The sequence below is a fragment of the Suricata suricatta genome, chromosome 6 (assembly GCF_006229205.1).
Source record: "Suricata suricatta isolate VVHF042 chromosome 6, meerkat_22Aug2017_6uvM2_HiC, whole genome shotgun sequence".
Classification (NCBI taxonomy): Eukaryota; Metazoa; Chordata; class Mammalia; order Carnivora; family Herpestidae; genus Suricata; species Suricata suricatta.
Window position 1 is genome coordinate 97211411 of NC_043705.1, and position 17147 is coordinate 97228557.

General features: G+C 35.7%; 1 protein-coding gene across 2 annotated transcripts in view; it reads right to left on the minus strand.

Moving 5' to 3' along the window:
- Nucleotides 1-17147, minus strand: part of GABRG2 (gamma-aminobutyric acid type A receptor gamma2 subunit) — a 110426-nt gene that overhangs the window by 14707 nt on the left and 78572 nt on the right. For both annotated transcript variants that reach the window (XM_029942906.1, XM_029942905.1), the window contains exon 7: nt 9005-9157. In XM_029942906.1, the coding sequence (XP_029798766.1) occupies nt 9005-9157 (153 nt within the window). The remainder of the gene's footprint in view (nt 1-9004; nt 9158-17147) is intronic.

The window sequence follows — 17147 nt, forward strand, 5'->3', positions numbered from 1 at the left end:
GATGCTCAACATCACTCATCAGGGAAACACAAATCAAAACCACACTGAGATACCACCTCACACCAGTCAGAGTGGCTAAAATGAACAAATCAAGAGACTACAGAATCTGGCGAGGGTGTGGAGACATGGTCACCCTCCTACACTGTTGATGGGAATGTAAACTGGTGCAGCTGCTCTGGAAAACAGTGTGGAGGTTCCTCAAAAAACTATCCTTAGAACTCCCTTATGACCCAGCAATAGCACTGCTAGGGATTTACCCAAGGGATACAGAAGTGCTGCTGCATAGGAGCACATGTACCCCCAATGTTCATAGCTGCACTGTCAAGAATAGCCAAACTATGGAAAGAGCCTAAATGTCCATCACCTGATGAGTGGATCAAGAAGATGTGGTGTGTGTATATATATATATGTATATATATATACACACACCACATATATATATATGTATGTGTATATATATATATATACAGTGGAGTATTACAGGCAATGAGAAAGAATGAAATATGGCCATTTGTAGGAAAGTGGATGGACCTTGAGGGTGTCATGCTAAGCGAAATAAGTCAGGCAGAGAAGGACAGATACCATATGTTTGCACTCATAGGTCTAGCAGGAGAACAGGAGAAACCTAATGGAGGACCAGGGGGAGGGGAGGAGGGAAAGAGAGTTGGGGAGAGAGAGGGATGCAAAACTTGAGAGTCTATTGAATATGGAAAATGATCTGAGGGTTGAAGGGGAAGGGGAAGGGGGGAAAAGAGGTGGTGGTGTTGGAGGAGGGCACTTGTGGGGAGAGCACTGGGTGTTGTATGGGAACCAATTTGACAATAAACTATTTAAAAAAAACTTAATCTCAAACCTAACCTTACACCTCAAGGAACTAGAAAAAGAAGAATGAAGCCTAAGGATAGTAGAAGGAAGGAAATGATAAACATCAGAGTGGAAATAAATGAAGTAGAGACTGAAAAAGAAAATAAATTAAAACCTGTTCTTTTAAAAGATAAAATTGAGAAATATTTAGTAAGACTAATCAAGAAATAAAGAGAAAGGATTCAAATTCAGAAATGAAAGAAGCTATAACTGATAAGAGAGAAATAAAAAAGTAAAAGACCACTTTGAAAAATGTATGCCAAAAATGTATAGCCTAGTAGCCTAGATAAATTTCTAGAAATATACAATCTTTTAAGACTGAATCAGGAAAAAAATTTTTAATGAACAGGCTAATTACTAGTAATGAAATTGAATTGGTATTCAAACAACTCCTAACATACTAAAGCCAAAGACAAGACCCCTTCATGGATGAGTTCTACCAACCATTTGAAGATGACTTAATACATAACTCTCTCAAGCTATTCAAAGAATGGAAGAGAAAGGAATCCTCCAAATTCATTTTATGAGGCCAGCATTAGCCTCATAACAAAACCAGGATAGATACTACAAAAAAGAAAGATAGAAAAAGAAAATTGCAGACCAATATTCCTGATAAATCTAGATATAAAAATTCTCAACAAAATGTTAGCAAACTGAGCTAAACAATGCTTTACATTAAAAGCTAAACAATACATTAAAAGGATCATTCAAATAATTCCCTTATACTATTAAGTAATATTTATTCCAGGGATTTGAGGATGGTTCGGTATGCACAAATCAATCAATATGATGTGTTACATTAACAAAACCAAAGATAAAAATTTTAAAAAATCATCACCTCAATAGATGCCGAAAGGCTTTTGACAAAATTCAACATCCATTCATGATAAAAATTCTCAACCAAGTGGGTATAGAAGAAATGTACCTCAACATAATAAAGGCCATATATGAAAAGCACAGAGTCAACCTCATACTCAATGGTGAATAGTCAAAGAACAAGACAAGGATGCCCATTTTCACCACTTTTATTCAACATAGTATCACAAGTCCCAGCAGTAGCCATCAGATAAGAAAAGAGATAACTGGCATATGAATTGCTAAGGAATAGGTAAAACTGTTACTATTTGCAGATGATGTGATACTGCATATAAAAAAACCCCTAAAGATTCCACCAAAAAACTATTGGAATTAATAAATGAATTCAGTAAGGTTATAGGATACAAAATCAATATACTGAAATCTGTTATGTTTCTACACATCAGCAGTGAAGTAGTGGAAAGATAAATTAAGAAAAAAATCCTATTTATAATTGTGTCAAAAAAGAATAAAAATAGTTAGCAATAAATTTAACCAAGGAAGTGAAATCAAGACCCAACTCTGAAAATGATAAGAAATTGAGGACAAAACAAATAAGTGGATAGACCATGCTCATGATTTAGAAGAACTAATATTATTAAAATATGTTACCCAAAGCAATCTACAGATTCAGATTCTATCAATATACCAAAAGGAAAAGCTAGAGGTATCATAATCCCAGATTTGAAACAAGATCATGAAGCTATCGTAGTCAAAACAATATGGTACTGGCACAAAAATAGACACATGAGTAAATGGATCAGGATACAGAGCCCAGAAATGAATCCATGCATATATGGTCAATCTACAAGAGAGGAGGCAAGAATACGCAATGGGAAAAAGAAAGTCTCATTGGTAGATGGTGTTGGAAATACTGGACAGCTGGGTGAGAAATAATGAAACTGGGTCACTTTCCTCCATCATATACAAAAATAAACTCAAAATGGATTAAAGACCTAAACGTAAGACCTGAAACTATAAAACTCCTAAAAGAAAACATAGTTGGTAAACTCATGGACTTCAGCCGTTGCAATATTTTTTCTGAATGTCTCTCCAGGCAGGGAAAACAAAAGAAAAAATAAACAATTGGGACTGTATCAAACTAAAAAGCTTTTGCATAGCAAAGGAAACCATCAACAAAACAAGAAGGCAACCTACAGAATGGAAGAAGATATTTGCAAATGCTATCTCTGATAAGGGGTTAATATCCAAAATATATAAAGAACTCATTCAACTCAACACCAAAAAAGTAAATAATCCAATCAAAATGGTCAGATGATCTAAACATTTTTCTAAAAATTCACAGAAATGATGGAGATACTCATGAAAAAATGCTCAGCATTGAAATGCAAATCAAAATTACAGTAAGATATTACCTCACACCTATCAGAATGGCTAGTATCAAAAAGACAAGAAATAACAGTCATGGCAGGGATGTGGAGAAAAAAAGAACCCTTGCACACTGTTGTTAAGAATGTAAATTGGTGTAGCCACTCTGGAAAACAGTATGGAGGTTCTTAAAAAAATAAAAAATAGAAGTACTACATGATCCAGTAAGTCCACGTCTGGGCACATACCTGAAGAAAATGTAAACATTAATTCAAAAAGATACATGCATCCCTATGGTTAATGCAATGGCATTTAGAATAGCCAAGACATGTAAGAAACCCAAGTGTCCACTGATAGATAAAGATAACATGGTATATACACACCACAGACAATTCCTCAGCTGCAAGAAAAATAAAATCTTCTGTGACAACACAATGACCCTAGAAGACATTATGCTAAGGAAAATAAATCAAAGATAAATGCTATATGATTTCATTTATATGTGGAATCTTAAAACAAATGTACCAATGAGCAAGCAACAAGAATAGAAACAGACTCATGAGAACAAACTGGTGTTTGCTAGAGGAGAGGTGGGGGAGGGGTATAGGCAAAATAGGTGAAGGGGATTAAGAAGTACAAACTTCGAGTTATAGAATAAGCAAGCCACAAGAACCATGTGGTTCTCTTGGGTCATTATGTCTTAGTTAAAATCAAGCTTCTTCTGGATTTTCTGTTATGAAATTCCCAAGAGGAGAAAGATTTGTGTTTATTGAAATCACTTCACAGAAAACAGTGGCTTTTCACAGAGGGCAGGGATGATGAAGGGAACTGCAGTTGTAAACTACAATCATAGCCCTTTTTTGGTCAGGTACTGTGTCAGGCACTTGATGTACTATCCTCACAATGAGGATTATCACTGTTTGTTTTTTGTTGTTTTTTTTTGCAGGTGAAAAAAAATGAGCACAGAAAAAAATAAGGAATTTGTCTAAGGTAGTAAGTGACAGAGATGAGAAGAGATACAAGCCTATGGAGTCTGAGATAAAATGCTATGCTCTGGGGCTCAGAGTGACTCAGTCTGGGTGACTCAGTCTAGTTCATATGAGTTCAACTTAGGTCATGATCTCGCAGTCTGTGGGTTCGAGCCCTGCATTGGGCTCTGTGCTGACAACTTAGAGCCTGGAGTCTGCCTCAAATTCTGTGTCTCACTCTTCTCTCTACCCCTTGCTCACTCACTCTCCTTCAAAAAAAAAAGGTAAAATATTTAAATAAAAAAAATGCTATTCCTTGACTCACATTGTTATATTCTCTATGAATATGTACTAATATGCAGCATAAAGCACCAGACACTCAGGAGCTAGTGTATATCCCTAATTTGGGATGATGTTGACTGTGGGTCTTCCATATTGCCATGGTAGAACTTCAGCAATAGTCAAGTTTCTCCTCATCAAACTGGGATGGTGTGGAAACGGGCAGACCTCATAGTGCTCTGATGAAGATTAAGTAATGTTCATTAAGTGTCAGTTCCTAGGAAGGTATCAGTAAATATAAGGTTTATTTTAGAGAAGAGCAGTCTGCTTCTCAAACTATAAAAGTTTCACTTTAGTTGTCTATACATTAATCCATGTAGAAATTCTTGACTATACTTCATTACAGTTGATATTTGGGGGAAGAGAATTTAAAAACTAAATTTGGACCTTGGCCTTCCCTTCACTTTCAGGCCTCAAGCCACACTTGACCTATGGAGGAGTGAAAATGTCAGTATTTATAGTAGATGCTATAAATAAATTTACTTCAGAAAATCTGACAGGTCTGACATGTGTTGTAAGCCATTTCTGAAGTCACCAAGTTGAGAATATTCCTTTTGAGGGTAAGGCGGGTTTACAAGGGCTCCTGCTGTCAGATGGCGACCGATATCTACCCCCACTCAAGTATTTTTTGAGCACCGACCCCCAAGGCACCTTGCTGATTGGTATTGGGAGTGACTTGTCCTTTTATCCTAAAATATGCTTATTGCATCTTGGGAAGGAACTTATTATAGGAATTTCTTCTTTTGTGATTATGGGAGCAAATATTACATTTCCTGAGAAACCTGTTTTACTTCCCCTCAAGAAAACAGGCTATTGACCCCTGTTCACAAAGAACTAACTTTTGCCTTTGCTATGCTAAAAACATTGCCTTGCATTTAAATACTAAAGATACCTTCCTTTCCCAAATGATAAGCATCTAAATCACCTACATCAATCACTATTGATAAAGATTATGCATTAATCTTCTACCAATCTATGTTGTGGGAAATTCTTACATACCAAAGAAATTTGTCATCAGAAATCATTGTCTAAGACAAATGCCACTTCTGTCCTGGCCCCTTACATTTTTTTCCATAAATAAAGCTGGCTCTCAGGTCAATGCAAAGATGACTGCCTGGTGATCAGAAAGAAACTCAAGGCTCTCTCACTCCCTTTTGCCAACACCGTCCATCCTTCAAGGAGCCCTTCAACATGCTGGAGCTGGACTCCACCAGACATGTAAGTCAAAAACTTATCAAGCAAGTTGGGAAGATGTTATTTAGGCTACATGGAAGTTTATCACAGCCATAAAAGAAGAATCTTAGACTGCTTCATGATATTTTCAAGTTTTGGCTGGGAATCACAGGGAAGAGAAGAATGAGTGGCAGACAAGTGTAGTTTTAACTGATTCACCAACCAAAAACAAGACAGCTGAGGGTGGTTTTTAAGTACAGTTTTGCAAAGCAAAGAATTAGACTTCTCTTACCTGGGATAGATAAAAAATATCCATAGTTTTTATCAACTCTTCCAGTTTTGGCATCAAGTAAGCTCTTCAGGCATGTTACCTCACTACAGATTACTCTGGTGAAAATTACCAGCTGGTATTTTTATGGTTTTATTCTTCCTCATTAAACCGGGATTAAAGCTTACCAGCTATCACCTGTGTACCAAACTACGATCAAGTGTTACAAGCTCCAAGATGACTTCTTCCCATGCTCTTGTGGTCGGATAAGTATACAGATATATTTATCTCACTTATTAAACAACTTGACTATCACTATTCTGTGGCAAGACACTTAAGGTCCTCATAGGTTTAGAGTTATCTGGTTTAACTCTAGATTATAAACACTGGAAAAGGTAATATGATCACACATTTGAATCACCTGGGAGATTACTTTTTAATCCTGACACCCAGGCCATGACTTCAGAAATGACATCTACATCTCCTAGGATCGGACAGAGGCAGCTGTACTTTTAATGGCACCCTGGTGATTTAAATGTGCAGTTAAATTTAAGAAGTTGTAGACATAGAGAAGTAAGACAGCAAAGTTAATACAGACTGTGCCTGTTCTGCTGGCCCACCTTTCCCCACTAAGGCCTTCAACAAGGGTTCGCACACAGAGCAAATATATGTCCCATGAGCTAAGCTGCAGATAGACGTACTATCTGCTGACTCTGTGGCTTTGTGAATGTCATTTAACATTGCAGCTTTCTTATGCCTAAAATATGTGATAATTATTATTATTATTTCCACTTCTATATCCAGTTGTGAAGAGCAGAAAAGGCATGGGTGCTATATGAAACATGCATACTTGTAGTCAAAGATCAATAAATAGGAACACCTACCTGCTATGAGTTCAGGGGCTTCTCCCTCATTCTTCATTCCTTAGCTCACTCACCTTGACCCCTTCTCCTGCCATGGTGTTTTGCTAGTGAGCATTCACATAATGGGTGTTTGAAATGAATTGAGAAATGGTCTTAAGAGAGGTTTTGACCAGCACAAGTCTGGACTTCAAGAAAACAGATTGATTTAAAAGCTTTTTCTTAAAATATCTTTGATATGGGTAGATTGGAAGGCATTAATGAGCTTGTTCCATCCATTCATAAGAGCATACATTACTTTAATAATCACTGAGCTATCAGCTATGCACCAGGCATTATACTGAGAATGAAAAAACCATTTACATTCTGTTGTGAAAGACAGACTTGTGAGCATGTAATGTAATGGATTATACTCACAGTGACAAGTAATGGTCCTAAAGTAATAGGCTCAATATAGTTTGGATTTGTTTTAGCTTGAAGTATTAGACAGGACCTTATAATTATTGAATGGGACTTGTAACAAAGTACTGCATATAACAGAAAAATAAAATTATTTTGAAACAGATGGGAGACTAAATTAGGTTTAGAAGATGCTAAACATGCAAATGATGTCTTCTTCCCATAATGTCTTTTGCCCTCAGTTTTAATAACTTGGTACAGATCATTTTGCCTGAAAATTACTATATAGCTGACCCTTGAACTGCTTGGGTTTGAACTACATGGGTCCACTTATATTCAGATATTGTGAATAAAAGCAGTATAGTACTGTACTTTCTTTTAAGGTTTTCTTAATAACATTTGCTTTTCTCTATCTCACTTTATTGTAACATACAGCACACAGATTATGTAACATACAATATATGTGTTACTGGTAAGGCTTCCAGTCAACAATAGGCTATTAGAATTTAAGTTTTGGCAGAGGTATAAGTTATACATGGGTTTTTGACTGCATAAGTGGCATCAGAACCCTTAACCCTCACATTATTCAAGGGTCAACTGTAGTTGCTAACATTTCTAAGGCCTTACTAGGCCACATTTCCTATGTGTTACATAGAATACTTCATATAACCCAATAAAACCCTACAAGTTAGGTGCAGAAAATGGTACATGTTCTATACTTGAGGAAACTGTAATTTAAACAAATTAAAGAGCATTCCCAAGCCTATATTATACATGTGGGTTGAAATCCAGGTTTTAAAACACAAGCTCCTGTTTTAAAATCCAGTCACTACTGTGATTATATTGACTCTCTAACCAAAGATTGAGCAAAAGATGTGGTTCTAGTTTTCAGATAACTGATAAAAGAGGATTGTGATTTGTAATTCATCTTTCAACAGCTTTATTCTTAATTAAGGAATTCTATGTAGTATGAAAATATCATTCATTGGACAGACTCCAATGTCCCTGTGAGTCTGTGGCTTTGACATAATCTATGTGAAACTTCTTCCTCATATGAGGAAAAATATATGAAAATCCATGTAAGTATCACCATATACATCAAGCAATTTCAAATAATTTTAAAAGCGTGTGTGTGGGGGGGGGTATGGTGGTGTTCTCAAAATGTCACAGGTATTTCTTCAAAAATAGTATTCTCAGTGGTTCTTCTACATAGGGCCAATTGCTCTGTATATAAGTCTTCAGATGTCATTATGATAATAATGGGTGGTGGAATTAATAGACATCAGTCTGTGCTGGTAAATGGATAACAGTTTACTGGGGGAAAAAACATAGTCTTGATTTTTAGTGTTTGCCTATATCTGTGATGTCAATACTTTCACCTTGGCTGACTTCAGTCTACCAAAGTGACATCTCTCAATACAACATCTGGAAAGAATAAAAACAATGAGCTCTTATGAGGTGTGTGAACAGCTCCAAAATATAACTGCCCAGAAACCAAAGCAAAAATTTGTTGAAATTCGAAGTTTGATTTTTCCCTACTTAACTGAAGTTTATTAAGAAAATTTACTAAAGGAAGCCAATGGAAGTAATAAAGGAAAACTAGAACTAGAAAACTTTGAAACACTTTTTTAATGCCAGTTTTCTTCAAAATGAAATAGTGAGGGCACCTGGGTAGTTCAGTCAGGGAAACGTCCAACTCTTGATTTCACTCACGTCATGATCTCAAGGTCATGAGATTGAGCCCTGCGTCAGGCTCTGGGCGAGGAGCCTGCTTAAGATTCTATTTCCTGCTCACTCTCTCTCTCTCTCTCTCGACATAATATAACATAACATAATAGCATTTCTATTTCATTGCTTACTGACGTAAAAGTAAATCAACTTAGAAGGGGGAATTAAGATTATTGATATTGGGTACTTGAAACACTAAAACACATAGATGTGTGTCTTACCTAAAGAAGTTCTGGCTGGAACAGCATCCTTATTGATCCAGAAAGATACCCAGGATAGGACAACGATGAGTGTGCAGGGGATGTAGGTCTGGATGGTGAAGTATCCCATTCTTCTGCTCAGGTCAAAGTAGACAGACATGACCACATAATCTCCTGGAACAGAAGAAAAATAGCACCATGCTAACCCTTATCAAACTTGAAAAGCATTTAGAATAGGAAGCCCAGCAATAAACCCATGCTGATAGTCAATTAGTCAATGACAAAAGAGGCAAAGGAGTCTCCAATAAATAGTGTTGGAAAAATTAGACAGGTACATGCAAAAAACTGAAACTGGATGAATACCTTATACTATATACAAAAATAAATTCAAAATGGGTTAAAGACGTGAATGTAAGACCTGATATCATGAAACTCCTAGAAGAAAACATACCAAGTAAGCTCTTCAACATCAGTCTTTAAAACAATTTTTAAATCTCTTTTACATTTTTTTATTAATGTTTATTTCATGAAGAGAGAGAGAGACAGAGTGAGGGGAGGGAGGCGCAGAGAGAGAGGGAGACACAGAATCTGAAGCATGCTCCAGGCTCTGAGCTGACAGCACAGAGCCCGACGCAGGACTCGAACTCATAAACCATAAGATCATGACCTATGCCAAAGTTGGATGCTCAACTGACTGAGCCACCCAATCACCCCAACATCAGTCTTAATATCATACTTTTGGATCAGTCTTAGGCAAGGACAACAAAAACTAAAATAAACAAACGAGGTTACTCCAAACTGAAAAGCTTTTGGGCTGTGAAAAAAAGCATCAGTAAAATGAAAAAGCAACCTACTCAATAGAAGAAGATATTTGCAAATGATATATTCAATAAGAGGTTAATATCCAAAATATATAATGAACTTACATAATATTTAAAAATCCAATTAAAAATAAGTGGTACTTGAAAGGGCATTTTTCTAAAGAAGACCTACAAATGTCAAGAGGCACAAGAAAAGATGTTCAACATCACTAATTATCAGGGAAATGTAAATCAAAACCTCAGTGATATATCACTTCATACCTGTCAGATTTGCTATTATCAAAAAGATAAAAAATAAGTTATTGGAAAGGATGTGGAGAAAAGGCACCACCCTTTTTTGCTATTGCTGAGAAAATAATTTGGTGCAGCCAATATGGAAAACAGTATAGAGGTTCCTTAAAAAATGAAAAATAGAAATACCATACAATCCAGCAATTCTATTTTTCTTTACAAAAGGAAAACAAAAACACCAATTTGAAGAGATATATTCATTCCTATATTAATTGCCATGTTATTTACAGTAGCTAAGATACAGAAGCAATCTAAGTGTTTATCCATAGATTAATATATACAATGGAATATTACTCCACCATAATAAAGAATTAAATCTTGCCATTTGTGGTGGCATGGATGAACCTAGAGGGTAAAATGCTAAGTAAAATAAAAAAAGACAAATTTCACTTATATGTACAAACGAAAAAGCAGAACAGAAACAAATTCAGAGATCCAGGAAACAAACTTGATTACCAGAGTGGGGAGGGATAGGGAGTAGGTGAAATAGGTAAAGGTGATTAAGAGATACAAACTTCTAGTTATAAAATAAATAAGCCATAGGGATGTAGTCAATAATATTGTAACAAAATTTGTATGGTAACAGATGGTAACTAGATGTATCATGGAGATTATTTTGTAATGTTTAAAGTATCAAATCACCATGACATATACCTAAAACTAATAGATTATTTTATGTCAGTTTAATTTCAGTAAAAAAAATTGCAAAGCATTTGAAAATAAGCACATACTGAATTCTCAGGTTCACACATTTAAGTTGAGAATTCTGTACAAAGGGTATTAGAAAACTATCTTCTGCCCATTTGGGTTAAAACACAAATAAAGACTCAGACTAAGCTGATTTCTGATCCTTTTCTAAGTAACGTGACTACTATATGGAAGGAAATTTTTTTTTTAGCATATTGACAGTATTTTCTTCCTTCAGGTGTTTTTTTGATGGTGCCTTGTCTGCCTACTTAAATACACACAATATAAAACTTTTTGCTTGGTGGGGAGGGAAGGGAACAGTGCCTATAACCAACCCTAAGGTTTGTAAAAATTTCCTCTTATTCTCAGGACCTTTCTCTATAGAAGTCATAGAAGAATATGCTAGTGACTGACACCAGTAAATGCCTATTTTACTCAGTTTATAACCAAATTTCTATGCTGAAACATTTTTCTCATGTTTCATCGAAATATATGGCTTTTCTTTATAACACTTACTGAAATTCTTAATTTCTCATTGATTTGTGTGTGTGGCTATTTTTATAATATCTGTCCTATTAGAATTTATCTGCACAAGTTCACAAACAGTGCCTATATTAGCATACCATTACACGACCAGTACTTAGCATCTTATTTAACTCCAAATAGGTATTCAGTAACATTTGTTGAATAAATGATCAAAAGAAAGAATGCATTTATAAATTTAAACATGGAGGAAAACGCAAAAAGCTATATTCTGGAACATTGAGTTAAAAAAGGAGTTTATGTAAATAATCCCTAGAGTAGAGAAATAAAAGAATCAAAAAATAACCATATGGCTATGCATGAGAACAAGTTAACATGACACAATTTGAAGTCTCTAACTTGTATTTATTTTTTTAAATGTTTATTTATTTTCAGAGAGAGAAAAAAGAGTGCCCCAAGCAGGGGAGGGGCAGAGAAAGTGAGAGAGAATCCTAAGCAGGCTCTGCCCTTTCAGCTGCTAACCAACACAGTGCTCGAACTCACAAACCGTAAGATCATGACCTGAGCCAAAATCAACAGTTGGATGCACAGCTGACTGAGCCACTCAGGCACCTGTGAAGTCTCTATTTCTTTTTAAATCATTTTGGATGCATTGCTTTTACAAGGTCATGTTTTTTATTTTCTATGATTCCAAGTGAAATTTTAGGAGATGAATATTTAACTAGACAATATACTATGGAAGCATATTTCAGTTACTATACATTTATATTTTCTAATACTCTTAGAGAATATTAGTTTCAAGATTATGTCTTATCCTGCAATGTGAGATAAACATGAGACCACTTTTCAAATGTTGTCTCTTTTTTTTTTTCTTTACTACATTATAATTTGTCATAGAATACATAAAGAACAAAATCCAAATCCTGCATTTTGGTTTAATTATTTGGCTTTGTGCCTATGTTTCTCTACTTATTTAGGAGATTTAGATTTAATTTGAAAATCAAGTCCTTTAGAAGCCTCAGGCAGAGAAAACTGACTTAGCAGAGTTAGTGATCACTCCTCAGTCTAGGTCAGCAGAGTTAGTGATCACTCCTCAGTCTAGGTCAGCAGAGTTAGTGATCACTCCTCAGTCTAGGTCAGCAGAGTTAGTGATCACTCCTCAGTCTAGGTCAGCAGAGTTAGTGATCACTCCTCAGTCTAGGTCTTCCTTCCCACTTGCAGGTGTCATTCCACACCCTTCCAGGGAGTAATGACTCTCCCCTAAGTGGAGTTATGAACCTCCTAACACTGTCTTTTGGTGGATTGATGTACTATCATTTGACCAAATTAGACTTGGTTAAGGCAGTGATAGTGACCCAGACAAAAACTGGGAAATTCAACTTTCATTCAACCACCAGTTTCCTCTCAGAGATCAATAAGTAACCATTATTTAGCAACTATCCCTGGAAACATAAAGGTAGGAATTTCTTATTGACATTAAGTAGGTCTTGATTAGTTTATGCTTCTCTATGTTGATTCATCTGTACTTGAGCTCTGTAAAGTTATGGCATTTTATAAATTAGTTTGGTCTCTGCTTTTCTTCTAATAGACATAGGCTATGGCTGTAAAGACATTTAATTTGAGATTATCTCTAGTAATGTCTGTCTTTTATTTCCTGTTTCTTTGATCAGAATACCAAAGGCAAATGCAAGTTCTCATATGCTAGATAGGAAAAACAAGGAGAGGTTTTCTTTTTAAATAATATTCTCCCTATTTTTGGAGTCCTTGAGAGCTTTCTGCATATTTTAAATATATGTTTAAGTGATACTTTACAAATTATAATATTCTAAATAAATCTAGACAATTTTTAGTAACTTTGTTTTACTTATCATGTAAGTGAATGAGAACCTACACTTTGGCATTAATGATCTGATTCTTTTAAAGGTGAACTTTAATTCTGTCTCGAGTTAACAAGATAATTATCTCAATTCAATTCTCCACTTCCCTTCAGGTCAGAATCTAAACTTCTATAGCCTATTAATCTATCAATTTCTATTTTAAGGTAATAGCTTCTGAGCATCTTTCATCTTTGCCAGCAAATCCAAAGCTTTTCTACCACTAGATTACGAATTCAAACTTGGGTACAGGCCATTTAAAAGCAAAGCAGCTTCACAGTGACGGCCTGATGCCTGTCTTATCTCTAAGGCCACATCCTTTTTTGTATTTTTTAAAACTCTGGGCCAAGGAGCCTATAAAATCAAATCCCCTGAAAGTGCCACATCAGTGATTCCTAAGCCCAAAAGGTTTGAATGCCAACCAAGTCAAAAGTGGTTATTTCAACACTTCAGATAAATGTATTCTATTGATTTATTCTAACATACGATATTTAAAGTCATAGCATTTTATAAATTAGTTAAGTCCCTATTTTTGTCCTAATTTAGAATATAATAGACACAAGCTATGACTGCAAAGAGAGGACAGAATTTGAATAACATCCACTAAGGTCCATTCTTTCTTTAATTTTTTATAAGCTTCTTCTGTCTGGGTTGTATTAAGACCATCAATGTCAATTAACAATGAATTCCGATTTTTCTAAGCTGTGTTGTTAACCATATTAAACCTTTAAAATTCAGTGTTTATTAGGGTGTTTAGGATCTTCTTTCATATACTAAACTGTTTCCTAAAACCTTAAAATTATACAGTAGAAGAGTCTTCAATCCTAATGAACACCTGAAATAATTAAAACAATATTTTCTGGTGACCTACCATATACTAATGAGGACCTACTATATACAGAGACTGGAGCTGAATGATTTGCATATATTGTCTCAACATCATTGACACTTTGTCAGGATGGTGATAAAGCAAAGACTTCACTTTGTTTCTCTTTCATGACTCTTCCTCCACTTAAATATCATTGAATAGAGTATATATTATTCTACTAGATTGACTTGAAAGCATAATTAATGCTATGCTTTTCTTTACCTTCTTTAAATCAACAAACATTTGAATCACTGCTATGTATAGAGCATTCTATTAGGGAATGTGGAGATTAAGACCAACGGAATCTCACAACTGATTCTAAATTAAATAGATTAAGTGGGGACAAGATAACTTTCTTTTGACTACAATTCACATAGATATTGAGATAATGCATTAGATCTAACTCAATTAACCCTTATTATTTACTTGAATTTGTGGTATCCTTCTCTGAGGTTACTTTTGACCACAGGAAAGCAGGAGAGTTGGTTGGCTACATTTTCATTTGGGAAAATTTTTTAAATTAGATCTGTATATCATCTCACAAAAATAAATTTAAAATGGACCGAGTATCCAAGGATGAATATAAATCCTACACAAGGAAAAACTACAAGAGAATATCTTTATAATCTTACTATGGAAAAGGCATAAACACAAAAAGCATAATGGAAAAAATTTACACATTTAGCACATAAAAGTGAGAACTTATGGGGCACCTGAGTGGTTCAGTCACTTAAGTGTCTGATTTGGGCTTAGGTCATAATCTCACAGTTAGTGGGTCTGAGCCCCACATGGGACTCTGTGCTGACAGCTCAGAGCTTAGAGCCTGCTTCAGATTCTGTTGTCTCCCTCTCCCTCCACCCCTCCCTTGCTCATGTTCTGTCTCTCTTTCCCTCTGTCTCTCAAAAATAAAATATTATTTTTTTAAAGTTAGAATTCCTTTAGGGGTGCCTGGTTGCCTCAGTTGGTAGAGCAAGGTGGCTCTTGATCTTGGGGTTATGAGTTCAAGTTCAAGGTTGGGGATAGAGTTTACTGATAGCATAAGATTTTTTAAAAGAATGCTTTAGGTAATTTTAAAAGGCAAAATACTGCAGTTGAATACTCTATCTCCAAAATGAGAAATCAAAGGCTAATATCACTGATATACAAACAGTTCCCATTAATCACTGAGAAAAGAAACGCAAATTTTTAACCAGGTTAAACAAAATGAATGGCAAATCAATAGATACATGAAGATTCTCAGCTTTGGTAGTGATCAATGAAATACCAAGTAAAACAATTTCATTTTCAGCCTATTATATTGGGGGACAAATAATTTCCAGTACAGACAAGAAGTGAACAAAGAGCTGCACACTCTAGGTGGGGTATACTTGACTTTTTGAAAGGTAATCTGGAAAAATCTTTTTAACAACATATTTATCTTCATGATATCTAGAAGAAACACTGCCTCCCCAAAAATGCTTGTAAATATTGCCCTTCAATTGGCACAAAGATTTTTCTCCAGGTCTGTTGTGTGTTCAAAACAATGAGTAGAATACCTACTCCCTGGGCAGAATCATGGTCCCTGAGCTTATGGAGTCTAGAGTATTGTGGGGGAAGTGAGGACTTTTGGACTTTCATATTTAAATGGTAAATGGCTGCTAACTTCTATACATGTCCTTCCCATGTGTTTCTGCACCATTCCTCATGATGGCTGAGGATTCTATTAACTCTTCTGGAATTACATTCAACATTCTACCAGCAACTAGATTCTGTGGGGTTAGGGAAAGGAAAACATGACTAAACTGTAATCCTTGGCATCAAAGTCTCCTCAGGCTAAGAAAGGCCTAGGGATATACCAACACTATTCAATGGCAAAAGACTCTACCAAAATATGTACATGAGAACATACCATAATTTTTAAAGTTTATTTTGGGAGAGTGCACCTTTTTGCAGGGGAGGGTCAGAGAGAGACAGACAGACAGACAAAGAGAGAGGGAGGGAGGGAGGGAGGAAGGGAGAGATACCATCCCAAGCAGGCTTTGTGTTGTCAGCATGAAACCTGACATGGAACTCCATCCCATCAACCATGAGGTCATGACATGAGCCTAAATCAAGAGTTGGATGCTCAATTGACAGAACCACTCAGGTGCCCCTTCAATACCATAATTGAGTTTCTGGTAAGGAAATTTCTGAAAGTTCTGCATAAATAATTCTAATCTTTGCAAGCCTTAAAGAGATGCATGTTCCTCCACACAGAAAGTCCAGACCTCTTAATCTGGCACGGGAGGCTGTCTGTAATCTGAATTTAACCTAAAGCTTTCTCATTATTCCCTTAATGTCCATTAAGCCCCAGACAGAGTAAATATTTTTCATTTCAGATTTCTAGGATTTTTGTCTTTATTCTTCCTGAAAATTCCTAGCTCATCTCCTTGCTCCTTTTCCTCATTCCCACTTTCCAAATGTCCCAGCACCACCACACCACCACACACACATGACCTATACTATGACTAGACTTGTGCTAAGATGATAGGTACCTTAAGTAAAATATAATATTAAACAAAATTTAAAAATCTATTCCCCCAGTTCATGAAGGGCATTTCAAGTGCTCAGTAACTACATACAGTTAGTCAGTACTATATTGTGATAGTACAGATTTTAGAAAAACTACTTCATCTCAGTAACTATATACAATTACTAAGTGTTATATTGTGATAGTACAGATTTTAGAAAAACCTACTTCATCTTGGAAAACTCAGTTGGACAGTGCCAATTTAGACCAATCTTTCTAAAATTCATTTCTGTGCATGCCATTCCCTTCCTGTGTCTCAGTATATAAAATCCATACTGCTTAACATACAACGTAACATGTGCCTCTGGTCCATTTTACCTTTTTCCACACAGAACAATCCCAGCTGTATCTCACATCATTGAATGCCCACCCAAGGTGATTTACTTTCAACTCTGTCAAGGGGTACTGCTCATTTTAGGTCTTCATTTGACGTATATTACCTCCAATTTTTGGAATACTTTCTGTTCCTTTGATCATGTCGCACACGTATACATTCCTCTAAACCTTTCAATAAGTGTCCGTTGATATCATTACACACTAAAATCTTTTAACTTGCCGTTTAAGACTTTGTTGGTCTTTCCTCAGACTTTAG